The following is a 16,825-nucleotide window of genomic DNA, read 5'->3' as shown; positions in this document are numbered from 1 at the left end:
CTACGACTTATTCTGAAGACGGTGACCCTTGGTCCTAGGCTTTCAGCCAAGGAAAACATCTTCCCTGCATCCAGCCTGTAATAACCTTGTACTTTTCAATAAGATCTCCTCTTGTTCTTAAAGTCATAGAGTCATGCAGCACGGAAACAGGCCCTTTGGCCCAACTGGTCCGTGCTGACCAAGATGCCCCATCCAAGCTAGTCCCATTTGCCAGCGTTTGGCCCATAACCTTCTAAACCTTTCAAATCCATGTACCTGTCCAACAGCCTTTTAAAAGTTGTTATTGTACCTGCCTCAACCACTTCCTCTGGCAGTTCATTCCACATGGATACCACACTTTGTGTAAAAAAAAGCTTCCCCCTCAAGTTCCTAATAAATATTTCCCCTCTCATCTTAAACTGATGCCCTCTAATTATTGATTCCCCAACCCTGGGAAAAAGACTGAGTGCATTCACCTTATATATGCTCCTCATGATTTTATACGCCTCTAAGTCTCCTATGCTCCAAGGAAAAAAGTCCTAGCCTGTCCAACCTCTCGCTATAATTCAATCCCTCAAGTCCTGGCAACAGCCTCGTAAATCTTTTCTGCACTCATTCCAGTTTAATAACATCTTTCCCTTAGCAGGATGACCAAAACTGAACACAATACTCCAAGTGCGGCCTCACCAGCGTCCTGTACAACTGCACCGTGATCTCCCAACTTTTATGCTCAATGCCCTGACCGATGAAGGTCAGCGTGCCAAAAGCCTTCTTCACCACCGTCTACCTGTGACTCCACTTTCAGGGAACCGTGTACTTGAACTCCTAGGTCCCTCTGTTCTACAAGGCTCCCCAGGGCCCTGCTGTTCACTGTGAATCCTGCCTTGATTTGACTTTCCAAAATGCACACCTCACACTTATCTGAATTGAACTCCATTTGCCAATGTGGTAACATTCTCCTGCTGCAAGTCTAGTCAATTCATCAATTAATAATTGTGTGTTTTTTTTTCCCTTTAGTGAAGTTATTTGAGGTGATTGAGTCCGAGAAAACTCTCTACCTGGTGATGGAATATGCAAGTGGAGGTAAGGCAGCAAGCTTGACTCTGTATTACACTTGAAAATATTGCAGATCGGGACATTCAAGTTAATCCACAGAGGGAGTTATTGTTAGTAGACCATCTCAAGTTGACTACATTCCTGGAGATTGAGTTATGTGACCTCCCATGAGCAACAACCCACCCCCAAGCTCCTACCGTTGGTTGCCTGGCACATCCATCAGCCTTCTTGAGTCCAATTGGACAGTGTGCACGTGCTCTTAGATAGCCATTGGTCAACTTTTAACTTTTAGCCTGTAGGCTTCCATCACACCAATCTGACGATAATATTAAGTGAACAAAGTCAAAGTCGAATTTATTGTCACATGCACAAGTCCATGTGTGCACAGGTGCAATGAAAAACTTACTTGCAGCAGCATCACAGGCACACAGCATCGGATAAGCAGCGTTCACAAGAAAAACATAAACATAAATTATACACAATTCTTACAAGAAAGAACAGAATTAGAACAAAAAAAAGTCCATTTTAGTGCAAACTAATCAGTGGTTGTAGTGTTGCTAAACTGTAGTGATTAGGGTTTTGCCAGTTGGTTCAAGAACCAAATGGTTGAAGGGAAGTAGCTGTTCCTGAACCTGGTGGTGTGGGATTTCAGGCTTCTGTACCTCCTGCCTGATGGGAGCTGCAAGAAGATGGCATGGCCCGGATGGTGGGGATCTTTGATGATGGATGTTCCCTCCTGTAGATACTACCGATGGTGGGGAGGGATGTGCCCGTGATGTATTGGGCTGAGTCCACTACACTCTGCAGCTTCTTGCGTTCCTGCGCATTCCAGACCATGATACAACCAGTCAGGATACTTTCAACAGTACATGTAGAAGTTCGAGTGTTCGGTGACAAGCCAAACCTCCTTAACCTCCTAAGAGAGTAAAGATGCTGGCGCACCTTCCTTGTGATTGTAAAATGTTCCAAGGAAATGATCTTAAAGAAACATAGAACACCACAGCACAGTACAGGCCCTTCGGCCCACGATGTTGTGCCAACCTTTTAACCTACTCTAAGATCTATCTAACCATTCCTTCCCACACGTATATAATTTATTTAAGGGTCCTATAATTTTTTTTTGCTGGGCTGTTGCTCCCTGTGGTGTCTTGGAGATTAATAAAATGGTTATAGCACACGAGAAGATAGGAGCAGGAGACAGCCACTCAGCCCCTCTCATCTGTCCCATCATTCAGTATGATCATGGCTGATCTGCCCCAGGCCTCATCACCTTCTAAGCGTCGTTTCATCATAAACCTCCAACTCCCTGATCCTTCTGACCCACACTGTGCCAGTTCCCCATAACCCTCAATTCCTCAATCTTTCAAATATTTATCTATCTCCTCCTTCAATATATCGAATGATCCTGCCTCTGCCACCCTCTGGGGCAGAGCATTCCAGAGATTCGCTCCCTCTGAGAGAAGAAATTTCTATGCACCTCTGTTTTAAATGACTGGGTCCTTATAACCAGCACAGAAAGAGCTGGCCATTCAACCCATCGAATCCATGCCTGGAGACTCTGGCGCAATCCTGGACGGTTGTTATCCAACTGCAAATGGATCATAGTCATCGAGTTATACAGCATGGAAACAGGCCCTTCGGCCCAACTCGTTCATGCCGACCAAGTTGCCTACCTGAGCTGGTCCCATTTGCCTGCATTTTGCTCATATCCCTCTAAACCTTTCCTATTCATGTATCTTTTAAACCAAATATCTTTTAAACGTTGTAATTGTACCCACCAAGTGGAATCTTTAATATCTACATGGAGAAAGAGTGGAGCCTGGCTTTAACCTTTCAACTGAAAGTTGACCTTGCTGTTTAATTTCTGTGGGGCATTGGGCTCTTGGCTTAGGTTATTAGTCGGTAGTAAATGAAATGTTTGCATTCATTTTGAGAGGACTAGAATATAAAAGTATGGATGTGCCCCTGAGGCTTTATAAGGTGTTGGTCAGACCGCATTTGGAGTATTGTGAGCAATTTTGGGCCCCGTATCTAAGAAGGATGTGCTGGCCCTGGAGAGGGTCCAGGTGAGGGTCACAAGAATGATCCAGGGAACGAAAGGGTTAACATATGTTTGATATCTTTGGGCCTGTACTTAATGGAGTTCAGAAGGATTACAGGGCACCTCATCACCTTAAAGGCCTCGATAGAGTGGATGTGGAGAGGATGTTTCCATCGGTAGGAGAGTCTAGGATCTGAGGGCACAGCCTCAGAATAAAGGGAGGTTCCTTTAAAACTGAGATGAGGAGGAATTTCTTCAGCCAGGGGTGGTGAATCTGTGGAATTCGTTGCTGCAGAGGCCAAGTCATTGGGTGTATTTAAGGCAGAGATTGATAGGTTCTTGATTGGTAAGGGGGTTAAGGGTCATGGGGAGAAGGCAGGAGAATGGGGTTAAAAAAAATCAGCCATGATTGAATGGCAGAGATGGCCATTTGGCCTAATTCTGCTCCTGTATCTTATGGTCTTAAATTGACTTATTGTGAAGGACATTGCAGACCCATTCAGATGCTCTGTTCCAAATCAATGTCGTCCCTCTTCAATTGCCTGTTAAGTAATTTGCTTCACATAAATCACAGCCATATGAATATTTGGATATATGTAAATTAGTTGCTGGCACCACACATGGTTGGTTGGCTAATCAAATGTGCAAATTAGCCGATGATGTCAGTTGGTTCCTCCAGGGAGATGTTATCTACCAATCAGAATGCAATCTGCTTGTGTAGGCAGCAAAAAAAGAATGTCAGGCTGTGGGCGACGAGCCTCTGTGCCAAGGCGATTGGCAGCTGGTAGGCAATGCAACTTCTTTGGCTCCTTTTCCTTGGCCCAAGCCCATTGCTCTTGGATGCCACCATGTGCCAGTGCACTGGATGGAGATGCAACACAGCCCTGGTCCTCGGGTCAGGCTCTGGGTCTTGGGTACCACCATCATTGGCGCCTTCGTCAACCATGCCCAGGTAACTTGGGTGAGTCAAGGAAGGGATGAGGGATGGGGAATGGTGGGGCTGGGGAGTCGAGGGTTCAGGAGGGATTAAGAGACAATTGGATTGAACTAAACTGGTTCGGACCAAGACCCATGAGTCAGTCCAAAGCGAGCACTGCAAGCCCCAGGTTAAGGGCTGTGGGCTAAATTGTTGGTGGGGAGGTGGTCAGAGATGGTGGTGGGCCGGAGTGTGGGGTCGGGGTAGGGTTGGTCGTGAGTGCAGGGGAGAAGTTGGTGAGGGGACTGGAGGAGATGATGGTGGGGGAGAGGGGTGAGGTTGGTGGGGGTCAGGGTGGCGAGGCAGAGGGGGAGGTGACAGTGGGGAGTTGGTGGGGGAGTCAGGGTGGCGAGGTGGTGAGGGGATTGGAGGAGGTGGTGGTGGGGGAGAGGACAGTAGAGAGGTTAGTTGGGGGTGGGAAGGTGGTGAAGGAAGGGTAGGGGACGAGGAAGAGGCAGTGGGGAAGCGAGGTGAGGGGACATTGGGGAGGGGTCAGGGTCAGGGTAGGGAGATAGTGACGTGGGTCCACATGACTCCAGCCAGGGTTGATTCAATGGTTTCCCAGAATGGTTCCATGAATCCGAGGCTGGGAGAAGTTTAGAACGCTGCAGGAAGCCATTCGGTCCATTCTGCCTGTGCTGGCTCCTTGGAAAAACCGTCAATCCGTCCCAGTCATCAAGTCACATGGCACCGAGTCCCCGCGCACCATCAAGCATCCTAATCCTGCACTGATCCATGTCCTATTTTCCCCACAACCTTCTCGGCTCCCCCCAGATTCTACCCCTCACCTGCACACTGGGGGCAATTTACAGCAGCCAATTAATCGCACATCTTTGGGATGTGGGAGAAAACCGGAGCACCTGGGGGAAACCCACGGGGTCACAGAGAGAACAATGCAAACTCCACGCACACACAGCGCCGGAGGTGGAGATCAAACCTGGGTCCCTGGAGCTGTGAGGTAGCGGCTTTACCCGCTGCACCTCTGTGCTGTTTTTTACAATATTGCCAATTAACCACACATTTTTGGGCTGTGGGAGGAAAACGGAGCACCCAGAAGAAACTAATGTGATCACAAGGAGGACGTGCAAACTCCACGCACACAGCACCGCAAGTCAGGATCGAACCCCGGTCCCTGGAGCTGTGAGGCAGCGGCTTTACCCACTGCGCCACTTGTGTAGTTCGCACAAATCCTCTGCATTTTCCTGCAAGAGTTCCTCCTTCATCTTCATCCAGTCCCCCTTTGTGAGCTGCAAGTGGATTCGATCCCACTGCCCTCAGAAGCGGTGCAGCGGTTACCTCCGGCTCAAAACAGGGACTTGTGCAACATGCTCACCATGCGAGTCAGAAGCAATGGGGACTGTGTTTACAAGTTCCTTTGCCAGCATACTTACAGGACCTTTGCTCCCTTCCTTTCAGTAGCTTGCCCTGGTCTTCTTGCCGGAGTGCCTGTCTTCAGACAGACTGTGGAAAGTATCCTGCCTGATCAGTATTCTTCACACCCCTTGGGCCAGAGTTCAATGGGTGGCAGTACACAGCAAGAACACGTTGGATTGATCCATCCTGTGGCTTTTCAACTCAAGTCTGAAGAGCTTTCATTGCCATAACAACCCTTCCTCTCTATCCTGCCATTGGTCACCGCTGTGAAGGCTCCACCTGCCCATGGCCAATTGGAAGGTTGTCTTCTCATTACCGGATTGGGCGATGCTCAACTGGGAACCGGCGGGCCCCGTTTCCTATCTCTGGTATTCTCACAACGAATAAATTCAGAGGGTTGGGAAGACGGAAGGATTGAGGCTCGTCCAATGGGTCACCAGGCCTTGGTCACAGTCAATACACAACCTGCTGGAGGAACTCAGCAGGTCAAGCAGCATCTGTGGGGGAAAGGAACTGTAGATGTTCCGGGTCGAAACCCTACATGAAACATCTGCAATTCCTTTCCTCCCACAGATGCTGCTTGACCCACTGAGATCCTCCAGCAGATCGATTGTTGCTCCAGATTCCAGCATCTGCGGTATCCTGTATCCCCATGGTCAGGATGGTTTGGTGGGCTGGCTGGGGAGGGCTTCATGATGCGGGACTCTTGACAGGAGGATGAGGAGAGTAACCGTGTGCTTTACTGTTCCCAGGTGAAGTGTTCGACTACCTTGTGTCTCACGGGAGGATGAAGGAGAAAGAGGCCAGAGCCAAATTCCGGCAGGTACCACCGGCACCTCTGGATGCTCTTTGTTGGCAGATGTTCCTTTAGAATGTCCTGTGTCTCCTGTCCCAGGCCCCCCACAGTGCATGGCCCTCCTGTCACCCACACACTTCCCTCTCGTCATTGTCATCAAACTACCCCACCTCTTCCCCTCCCCAATCCTCCCTTCCCCCACCCCCCACCCCCTTTCTGGCTATAGCACTCTCACTTGCACGCTCTTTCTCTCTCACTTGCACACTCTTTCTCTCTCTCTCCTGCTCTCTCTCTTTCTGCTCTCTCTCTCTCTCTTCTGCTCTCTCCTGCTTTCTCCTGCTCTCTCTCTCTCCTCTGCTCTCTCTCTCTCCTCTGCTCTCTCTCTCCTCTTCTCTCTCTCATTTTCACAATCTTCTCACACTCATTTTCTCTCGTGCTTGTTCTCTCTCTCTCTTTCTCTCTCCTCCTCTCGTGGTCTCTCTCTCTTGTGCTCTTTCTTACTTTCTCTCTTTTCATGCTCTCTCTCTCTTGCACTGACATTCTCTCACACACTTCTCTCTAGTGCTCCCTCTCATGATCTCTTTCTCATGCTCTCTCTTGCACCCTCGTTTTTGTACTGACTTCCCCTCTCCCCTCTCTCCCCCCCTCTCTCCCCCCCTCTCCCCCCCCTCTCCCCCCCTCTCCCCCCCCTCTCCCCCCTCCCCCCCTCCCCCCTCTCTCCCCCCTCTCTCCCCCTCTCTCCCCCCTCTCCCCCCCTCTCTCCCCCTCTTTCTCCCCCCTCTCTCCCCCTCTCCCCCTTTCTCCCCCATCTCCCCCTCTCTCCCCCCACTCTCCCCCCTCCCCCTCTCCCACCCTCCCTCCCACCCCCTCTCTCACTCTCTCCCCTCTCTCTCTCCCCCTCTCTCTCTCCCCCTCTCTCTCTCCCCCTCTCTCTCTCCCCCCTCTCTCTCTCCCCCCTCTCTCTCTCCCCCCTCTCTCTCTCCCCCCTCTCTCTCTCCCCCCTCTCTCTCCCCCCTCTCTCTCCCTCTCTCTCTCTCCCCCCCTCTCTCTCTCTCCCCCCCCTCTCTCTCTCCCCCCCTCTCTCTCTCTCCCCCTCTCTCTCTCCCCCTCTCTCTCTCTCCCCCTCTCTCTCTCTCCCCCTCTCTCTCTCTCCCTCTTCTCTCTCTCCCACTTCTCACTCTCCCTCTTCTCTCTCTCCCTCTTCTCTCTCTCCCACTTCTCTCTCCCCCTTCCTCTCTATCTCTCTCCCTCTTCTCTCTCTCCCTCTTCTCTCTCTCCCTCTTCTCTCTCTCCCTCTTCTCTCCCTCCCTCTCTCACCCCCTCACCTGTCTCTCTCTCTCTCTCTCTCTTTTCCCCTCTCTCTCCTTTGTGCTGCTCATTGAGGAATTGGCTCAAACTGAGACATCAGCCTTTGGTTACTGAGGTCAGTAATTGCCCCTACACTACTTCCTGACCCAGCTCCCTGAGCCCACCCCAGGGGTTCTGCTGTGAAATATATCTTCGTACAAAGCCGTGCAGCGCACTTACTGTCCCTGCTGGGAAAAGAGTTTATTTGAAGTATTGGTGGACAGATATATACGGAGGTGAACTCTGGGGCGTACGGAGTTTGCAGTAGGTGTGTCAGGGACCAGACAGCCTGCACTTTAACTGCTGTCTAACCTGTCTTCCAGATCGTGTCCGCCGTGCAGTACTGCCACCAGAGGAACATCGTGCATCGGGACCTCAAGGTGGGCACCCAGGGTTCTGTTACTCCATGTGTGGTGTAGCCTCTGAGGTTTTACTCACTGTACTCTCCCACTGCCTGCGATTCCTCACCTCATCTCTCTAGCCAGTTACCAAAAGACAGACCTGCATTTCTATCACGCCTCGGGACGCGCTTCGCCCCCAGTGGAGCCCTCCTGCTCCTGGCTGTGTTGCCCACAGCAAGATCCCACGGGGAGCGGTGCGAGCACAAAGGCACCTTTCGCTTTTTGGCGGCATTTAGCGGAGATCAAGTGTTGGCCACTGGTGACAGAGTGAGGAGGGAACCCCTTACCCTCTTTCGATGGAAGGTTGTGGGTTTTTTTTCCTCGACTCAATCCTGGAACTGGAAACCACACAACCTTCAGGGTCAGAAGCCGAGAGAGGGAATGACCGAGCTACAACGTGACCTCGGACGGTGATGGTAGATAGCTCCCTGCCCCAGTAAACTCAAACTGACCTCAACCCACGGACGGACTAGTGACTGGACCAACCCCGTTACTGTATCCCCAGCTCTGGGCAACCGCACTCCCCGAATTCTGCCGCTCCCTCAGTGACTTGTTGCCCTGAGCTCTGTAGTTGCCTCTGTAAACCTCTCCAACCCTCCTTCCACACGATCGATCCCCCTCCCCCTCGGTCACCTGCACCTGTCTCTCCCCACCTCCCCCATGCTCCCGGAGGCCAGGGTTGGACCGCAGCCGTTGTTCGAGGTGATACAGAAATGCAAGTTGTTGTTGTGAGGTGCCATAACCTCAGTGAATTAAATCACCAAGGGCCGGGTGGACCCCACGGGGTGGCTGGGGGCTTTCCCGGAGGTGTCCCAGAGGAGGTCTGACCCAGGTGGGAACGTCGAGCCCAGACGTTTAAAATTAACTCTTCTTTTCCTATTCCTTTTATCCCTCCCCCTCCCCTCCCCCTTTACCATCCCCCCTACCCCTCCTCCTCCCCTCCTACCTCAACCCTCCTCCTACCTCACTCCTCGTCCCCTCCTATCCCTTCGCCTTCCCTCCCCCTCCTGCCTCGCCACTCCTCCACCTCATCCTCCCTCGACCCTTCCTCCTCCTCTGACCTCTACGACCCTTCCTCCCCCTCCATCCCTGCCCCCTCCCTCACCCCACCCCCTCCACTAATCCCGCTCCCCAGGCCGAGAACCTCCTCCTCGATGCTGACTGCAACATCAAGATCGCGGACTTTGGCTTCAGCAATGAGTTCCAGTTCGGCAACAAGTTGGACACGTTCTGCGGGAGCCCCCCCTACGCTGCCCCTGAGCTCTTCCAGGGCAAGAAGTATGACGGTCCCGAGGTGGACATCTGGAGCCTGGGGGTCATCCTCTACACACTGGTCAGCGGCTCACTGCCGTTCGACGGTCAGAATCTAAAGGTGGGACCTGATGCCTGTGGGGCGACCAGTTCAACTCGAGTTTCCTCAGTTGTGATTCCAACCTCCCTCCGTACGCACACAATTCCCGCTCAGTCTGCTCCTCCTCCCTCCCATCCTCGTCCAGAAGGCTCCAGAAACGAGAGGATAACAGGCAGCCCAGTGGCGCAGCAGGTAGAGCCGCTGTCTCGTAACTCCAGCGACCCAGGTTCGATCCTGACCTCCAGCGCTGTCAGTGCAGAGTTTGCATGCTCTCCCCGTGACTGGGTGGGTTCCCCCCCCATCCCGGGTGCTCCGGTTTCCTCCCACACCCCAAAGATGTGTGGGGTCGGTGGGTTAATTGGCCGCTGTAAATTGCCCCCTGGTGCAGAGGTGAGGGGTAGAATCTGGGGGAGTTGAGGGGAATGTGGGGAGAATAAAATGGAATCAATGTAAATAGGTGCATTACAGTCACAGAGTCGTACATCACAGAAACAGGCCAGCCCATCACGTTCATGCTAACCCTTTTGCCCATCTACACTAATCCTATTTGTCTGCATTAGTACTGTATCCTTCTATGGTTTGCCTATTTAAGTGTCTGTCTAAATGCCTCTTAAACATAGTGAGTATATCTGATTTGATCATCTTGTATCACAGCCATTCTGTGTATAAAAAAATAATAAATCCCCATTAAATCCCCTTCCTCTCACCTCAAATCTCCGCCCTCTCGTCTTTGATACCTCAAACCACAGGAAAAAGATTCCGACTATCCACCTAAGATGTCTTTATTAGTCACATGTACATCGAAACACACAGTGAAATGCACCTTTTGTGTCGAGTGTTCTGGGGGCAGCCCGCAAGTGTCGCCACGCTTCCGGCGCCAACGTAGCATGCCCACAACTTCCTAACCCGTACATCTTTGGAATGTGGGAGGAAACCGGAGCACCCGGAGGAAACCCATGCAGTCACGGGGAGAACATACAAACTCCTTACAGACAGCGGCGGGAATAGAACCCGGGTGGCTGGCGCTGTAATAGCGTTACGCTAACCGCTACACTACCGTGCCTCTATGCCTCTCATAATCTTATACACTTCCATCGCATTGTCCCTTGACCTCCTTCGCTTCAGGGAAAACAAGCCCGGCCTGTCCAATCTCTCCCCATAACTAAAGTCCTCCAATCTAGGCCGCATCCTGGTGAACCTCCTCTGCGCTCTCTCCGGCACAACCACACCCTTGGTGGTCAGCTCAGAGTCAAGGGTCCAGGGTCACGTTTCTGTGGCGTGTCAGGCTATGATCTCCAGGATACCGCAGGAGTGAGGCCCAGGAGAGGTGCGCCCCAGGAGAGGGCAGTTGAAGGTGAGAGGTCATGCCGTGGGAACGAGTCTCGCCAGAGTTGGGACCACGGTGCCCTGGGATCGGGGGTTCACGGTGGTCGGTGAACAGGGTGCAGTGTCATACTCGATTTCTGATCAGCTCACCCGACTTGAGCCTGGTCCCCTCCCAACCCCAGTGAAAGCATCTCAGAGCATCGGGGACGAGAGAAGCTGCTCTCTAAGGTGATGTTTCAGTGGAGAGGCTCCCCAGACCATTCCAGGGTCTCGGTTCCCCAGCTCCCAGACACCCTCCTGGATCGTGGCCTGCACTCCCAGTAACAGGCTTGGCATGATATTCGACTGTGGAAGTCATCGCACCCCAGCGTAACTCCACTGCACAGGAAGGTGTGCCCCGGCACCGGTTGTTCATCATTTTTCCTGGTTCACCAAGGCCCAATCCTGTGTCACTGATGTGGGAGGAAAAGAATTTGCATTTCCTTAGCACCTCTCACCTCCCTTTCTGGGCATTTGAAGTGCCTTAGGAAGTGTAGCTCCTGTTCCAGTGCAAGAAACCTGGTGGCCAAGCTGTGCGGAGCAAGATCCCACAAATATCAATATGGTAACAATCAGTCAATAGAACGTAGAACAGTGCAGCACAGGAATAGGCCCTTCGGCCCGCGATGTTTGTACCGACCTTGACGCCAAATTAAACGAATCCCATTTGCTTGCATGTGGTCACTATCCCTCCATTCCTTGCCTGGTCATGTGCCTGTCTAAATGTTTCTTAAATGTTGCTAAGGTATCTGCTTCTACCACTTCCCCTGGAGCATGTTCAGGCACCCATCACTCTCTGTGTGTCAAAAAAACTTGCCCCCTTTAAACTTCCCCCTTCTCACCTTAAAGCTGTGTCCTCTAGAATTTGACATATCTACCCTGGGAGAATGACTCTGACTGTCTACCCTGTCAATGCCTCTCATAGTTTTATAAACTTCCATCAGGTCTCCCCTCAGCCTCCACTGCTCCAGGGAAAACAACCCAAGTTTATCCAACCTCTCCTTATAGCTCAAACCCTCTAATCCAGGCAGCGTCCTGGTGAACCTCTTCTGCGCCCCCTGCAAAGCCTCCACATCCTTCCTGTAATGGGGCGATCAGAACTGCATATGATACTCCAAGTGCGGCCTAACCAAAGTTCTATACAGCTGCAACATGACTTTCTTGCTTTACGCCTTCTTTACCACCCTGCTTGTGTTGCTACTTTCAGGGCTTCTGGGCTTTCAGGAGATCAATAGCAATAAGGCAGGAAAGTGGCCCTGAGGTCAAAGATCATGCCCTTAATCAGTGGCCGGGCAGTCTCGAGGGCCTAAATGGCCTCCTCCTATTTCTTATCACCTAGAGTTGACATCCAGATATCTGGAGTGGGATTCGAACCCACAACCTTCTGACTCAGGTGAAAGAGCAATCCAGTTGAGCCACCCACCCGGGATGGGGACTGGGCAGAGGAACCTGTTCTTTGAGTGTCACTAGGGGAGAGCACTGGCTGATGTTAAAACAGGCCCTCTGTCTGTTAAAACAAACTCCCTCCAACACAGGTCCTTCTGAGCCTTGAGGGCATTGTCCATCAGCTGGGATTTTTCTCTTTACCTGAAGGAGAATAAGTATCATTTGCTAAATTAAAATTGGAGTAAATTTTAATCTGAAAACCAAAGTTGAATTTTAATGCAGAGTAAGATAAGCCAATGCTGACATTGGCCTGTTAAGAGTCCACAGCACCTATTCTACAAGAGTGGGGAAGTGGGACTGACAGGTTTGCCCTGCTAATGGCCAGTGTAGACTTGATGGTCTGAATGGCCTCTGTGCCATAGCAAGTTTACGAATTTACTTGCAGAAGTGATTGTTGAGTAGAAATTCACTGTCCTTCCTTTTGAATTGTTGAGCCAAAACCCCTTCTGCTTTCTTATAACAGATCACAGAAGGGGTTTACCAGGATGCTGCCTGGATTAAAAGGCGTTAGCTACAAGGACAGTTGGACAAACCTGCGTTATTTTCTCTGATGAACCCGATAGAAGTTTATAAAATTATGAGGGGTATAGATAGAGTATCTTTTTCCCAGGTTCAAAATGTCTTATTCTAGAGGGCATGCATTTAAGGTGAGAGGGGAAAAGTTCGTAGTAGATGTACAGGGCAATTATTTTTACACAGAGAGTGGTGGGTGCTTGGAACAGGCTGCCAGGGGTGGTGGTGAAGGCAGATATGATAGAGGCGTTTAAGAGGATCTTAGATAGGCACATTAATATGCAGAGAAGGGAGGGATAGGGAAATTGTGTAGGCAGAAGGGATTAGTTTAACCACGTGTCATTAACATATTTAGTTCAGCATGACATTGTGGGCCAAAGGGCCTGTTCCTGTGCTATACTGTTCCCTGGATCACTTGGCACTCTGTTGTAGGAGAGGGGTCAAGGGAAAGAAGTTTGTTCTCCACAGTCCCACAGCCAATAATCATTCTTCAACTAATGTTATCCAGCTTACATCACACTGCTTTCTTGTGGGATCTTGCTCTGCAGGAGTGGCTACCATATTTCCCACATTGCCAATGAGGTAGCCACTGTTGGGGTATGAAAGGCACCATAAGAATGCAGATCTTTCAGTTGTCTCTGTTGAAGCCCAGTGTTCTGGTCTCCCCTATGGAGTACCTTGGGTTACACTGCTGGGCGTACGTGTTCCCTTTGAAGGCGAGGGTTAACATCTCTGCTCTGTCCCCACAGGAGCTGAGGGAGCGGGTACTCAGAGGGAAGTACCGCGTCCCTTCTACATGTCCACCGACTGTGAGAACATCCTCAAACGCTTCCTTGTGCTCAACCCGGCCAAGAGAGGCACCCTGGAGGTAAGTCACGTTACACTCAACTGGGCTGCATGATTCAGACTGCTTGTGGAAACCAACCCTCTCCCTGGTTTGTAGGATTGTATTGGTAATTGGTTTATTGTTGTCACATGTACCGAGATACAGAGAAAAGCTTTGTTTGCCTGCCGTCCAGACAGATCATGCCATATGTCGAGGTCGTACACAGAAAACAGAATGCAGAATATAGTGTTACAGTTTCAGAGAAAGGGCAGTGAAGGTGAACAAATTAAGTGCAAGGGCAGCCCAAAACATCACGGGCGCATCCCTCCCCACCATCGGTGGTATCTACAGGAGGTGCTGCCTCGAGAAGGCAACATCCATCATCAAAGATCCCCACCATCCAGGCCATGCCATCTTCTCGCAGCTACCATCGGGCAGGAGGTACAGAAGCCTGAAGTCCCACACCACCAGGTTCAGGAACAGCTACTTCCCTTCAAACATTTGGTTCTTGAACCAACCGGCACAACCCTAATCACTACAGTTTGGCAACATGATGACCACTTTGCACTAAAATGGACTGGTTTTTTTGTTCTATTTGTGTCCTTTCTTGTAAAAAAATTGGGTATAATTTATGTTTGATTTATGTGTTTCTTGTGAATGTTGTATCTGATTCTATGTGCCTGTGATGCTGCTGGAAGCAAGTTTTTTTATTGCATCTGTGCAGACATGTACTTGTGCATATGACAAAAAACTCTACTTTGACTGGAAGATCTACAGTTCAAGTTTATTGTCACAGGGCATACATACCCAGGGTATAAGTGCCACAAAAATTAGCTTTATGCAGTAGCAGCACAGTATGTTACGGACATGACAAACATAAGTTAACATAAACTTAAATTAACATAAATTATACATAACTTACACAGCAAAATAAACAAAAATAACATAACAACATTAGTGCAAGTTGAGGGAAATATAGTCCGAGGTAGAATTAGGGTTTTTCAGATTGGTTCAAGAACATAATGGCAATGGGGAAGAAGTTCGTCTATGAGAGGTCCGTTCAAGAGTCCGATCACAGTGGGTTAGAAGCCGTCCTTGAGCCTGGTGGAATGTGCTTTCAAGCTTTTGTATCTTCTGTCCAACAGGAGGGGGGAGAAGAGAGAATGTCCTGGGTGGGGAGGGGGTCCTTGATTACGTTGGCTGCTTCCCTGGAGCAGTGGGAAGTGTAGACAGAGTCAGTGGAGGGGAGGCTGGTTTGTGTGATGGACTGGGCTGCGTTCACAACTCTCTGCAGTTTCTTGCGGTCTTCACCAGAGCAGTTGCCATACCAAGCTGTGATGCATCCGGATGTGGGATGATGCATCTGTAAAAATTGGTGAGGGTCATCGGGGTGGGGATACTGAATTTCCTTAGCCTTCTGGTGTGCTTTCTTGACTGTAGAAAGGAAGCAGGCTACAGCCTCCTAACCAACCCAGACCCATAACACAAATCTGTATTGGCAGTTTACATTTGTATAGCACCCTTAATGCAACAAAGCAGCCTGTGGTGCTTCACAGGAGTGCTATCGGAAAAAAATTGACACAGAGGCGCAAATGCAAATGACTGAAAGATCGGTCAGAGGGCAGCTTTAAGAAGCGTCTTACAAAGGGAGTGGAGACCAGGGCGCTGAGGTGTGGTGTCCAGCAATGGAGTGATTAAGTTTGGCGATCGTCAAAAAGATTGGGATTGGAAGAGGTCAGAGATCTTGGAGAGGGAGGGAGAAAGGTTCTGAAAATGTGTGCAAATTTTAAAACTGAAGTTTTATTTAAGGAGTCATGAAACGGTAGAATTGGTTAACGCTCGACAGGTTTTTTTTTTACTCAGGATGTGCTTTTGGCACAGGCTTCATTTCTTCAAGTATTGGCAATGGGTCCGCACTCAGAGTGTTGTGTAGGAATCAGGACTCTTTGTGTACCAGATAGAGAACTGGTGGATATACCACTCAAGAAAGATTGAACAGGTGGTTGAAACTGAGATGTTTGGAGTGAGGGGGCTATAAAGGTAAAAGAACCCCACACTGGGCCAGGAATTAGCTGAGGGAACCTCTTTTTATCTGCTTCCAATGCCAATAATTCCTTTCTTAAATAGGGGGACCAAAGGGCACACAATCTATACAAATGGGTTTAATCAAGCAATGTTATCAGTCCAACCGTACAAATTTGTTTCACCTCTGGAGCAAGGCCCTCAGATGTTGGTTAAGCATGGGGACACGAGGAGGCCAATCAGCCCCTCGAGCCTGTTCCACCATTCAGTGAGGGACCCAGTTCGATCCTGAACGGCGCTGTCTGTGTGGAGTTTCCACGTTCTCCCTGTGACTACATGGGTTAGGGTTAATCCCTGACCCTAACTAGCGCTCCGGTTTCCTCCCACATCCCAAAGATGTGCAGGTTGGTAGGTTGTAGGTTGCGCCCAGTGTGGAGTTGAAAGGTGGAATCTGGGGGGAGTTGATGACAATGTGTGGAGCATATAAAATGTAGGATTAGTGATGGTCAACATGGACTCGATGGGCAGAAGGGCCTATTTCTGTGCTATAACTCTCTGACTAACACTTCCAGTAGCCAGCCGGTGAATTGGAGGGGCGTAGGGGCGGGGGAGATGAAGAGAGGTTGCGACAGCTAGTGTGAAGCCTAAACAACAACATAGAGAAGACAGACCGAATGGCCTGTTTCTGAGCTATCACTGATTTGCTGCAACTACAGTGGGGGGAGAGTGACACATTGCCATTTCCTTGTGCCTTCTTTGTCCATCCTTTGGAAAGCATAGACATTTACAACACAGAAGGGGGAGGCCATTTGGCCCAACATGTCTATACTGGCAAAAACGTGCGCCTTAATCCCACTTCCCAGTCCAGAGGATCAAACACCCAAGTATTTTTTAAATGTGCAGTGGGTTGCTGCCTCCATTATCCTTTTGGGTAGTGAGTTCCAGCTCATTGAGTGAAGTAACTTCTTCTCAATCCCTGTCTAATCCTTCTACCAATTATCGATATGCCCCTAGTCCACAGGGATCTGTTCTGGGACCCCTGCTCTTTGTGATTTTTTTTTAAATGACTTGGATGAGGATGTGGAAGGGTGGGTTAGTAAGTTTGCTGATGACACAAAGGTTGGTGGAATTGTGGATGGTGCAGAAGGTTGTTGTAGGTTACAACAGGACATTGATAGGATGCAGACCTGGGCTGAGAAGTGGCAGATGGAGTTCAACCCAGAAAAGTGTGAAGTGATACACTTCAGGAGATCAAATTTGAAGGCAGAATACAAGGTTAATGGCAGGACTCTTAGCAGTGTGGAGGAACAGAGGGATCTTGGGGTCCACATC

The 16,825-nt window shown here is 50.1% G+C and overlaps 1 protein-coding gene across 1 annotated transcript in view; it reads left to right on the top strand.

Annotated features, from left to right (window-relative positions):
• The window catches only part of LOC127586313 (MAP/microtubule affinity-regulating kinase 4-like), a 113,044-nt gene that overhangs the window by 70,980 nt on the left and 25,239 nt on the right, over nucleotides 1-16,825 (top strand). Inside the window, 6 exon segments of the mRNA XM_052044159.1 lie at nucleotides 997-1,062; nucleotides 6,179-6,249; nucleotides 7,893-7,949; nucleotides 9,106-9,342; nucleotides 13,395-13,428; nucleotides 13,431-13,513. Of these exon segments, the coding sequence (XP_051900119.1) occupies nucleotides 997-1,062; nucleotides 6,179-6,249; nucleotides 7,893-7,949; nucleotides 9,106-9,342; nucleotides 13,395-13,428; nucleotides 13,431-13,513 (548 nt within the window).

This window comes from Pristis pectinata, chromosome 35, assembly GCF_009764475.1.
Source record: "Pristis pectinata isolate sPriPec2 chromosome 35, sPriPec2.1.pri, whole genome shotgun sequence".
In the NCBI taxonomy this organism is placed as follows: domain Eukaryota; kingdom Metazoa; phylum Chordata; class Chondrichthyes; order Rhinopristiformes; family Pristidae; genus Pristis; species Pristis pectinata.
The sequence above is the reverse complement of the archived record's forward strand: the minus strand, read 5'-3'. Positions and strand labels throughout refer to the sequence as shown.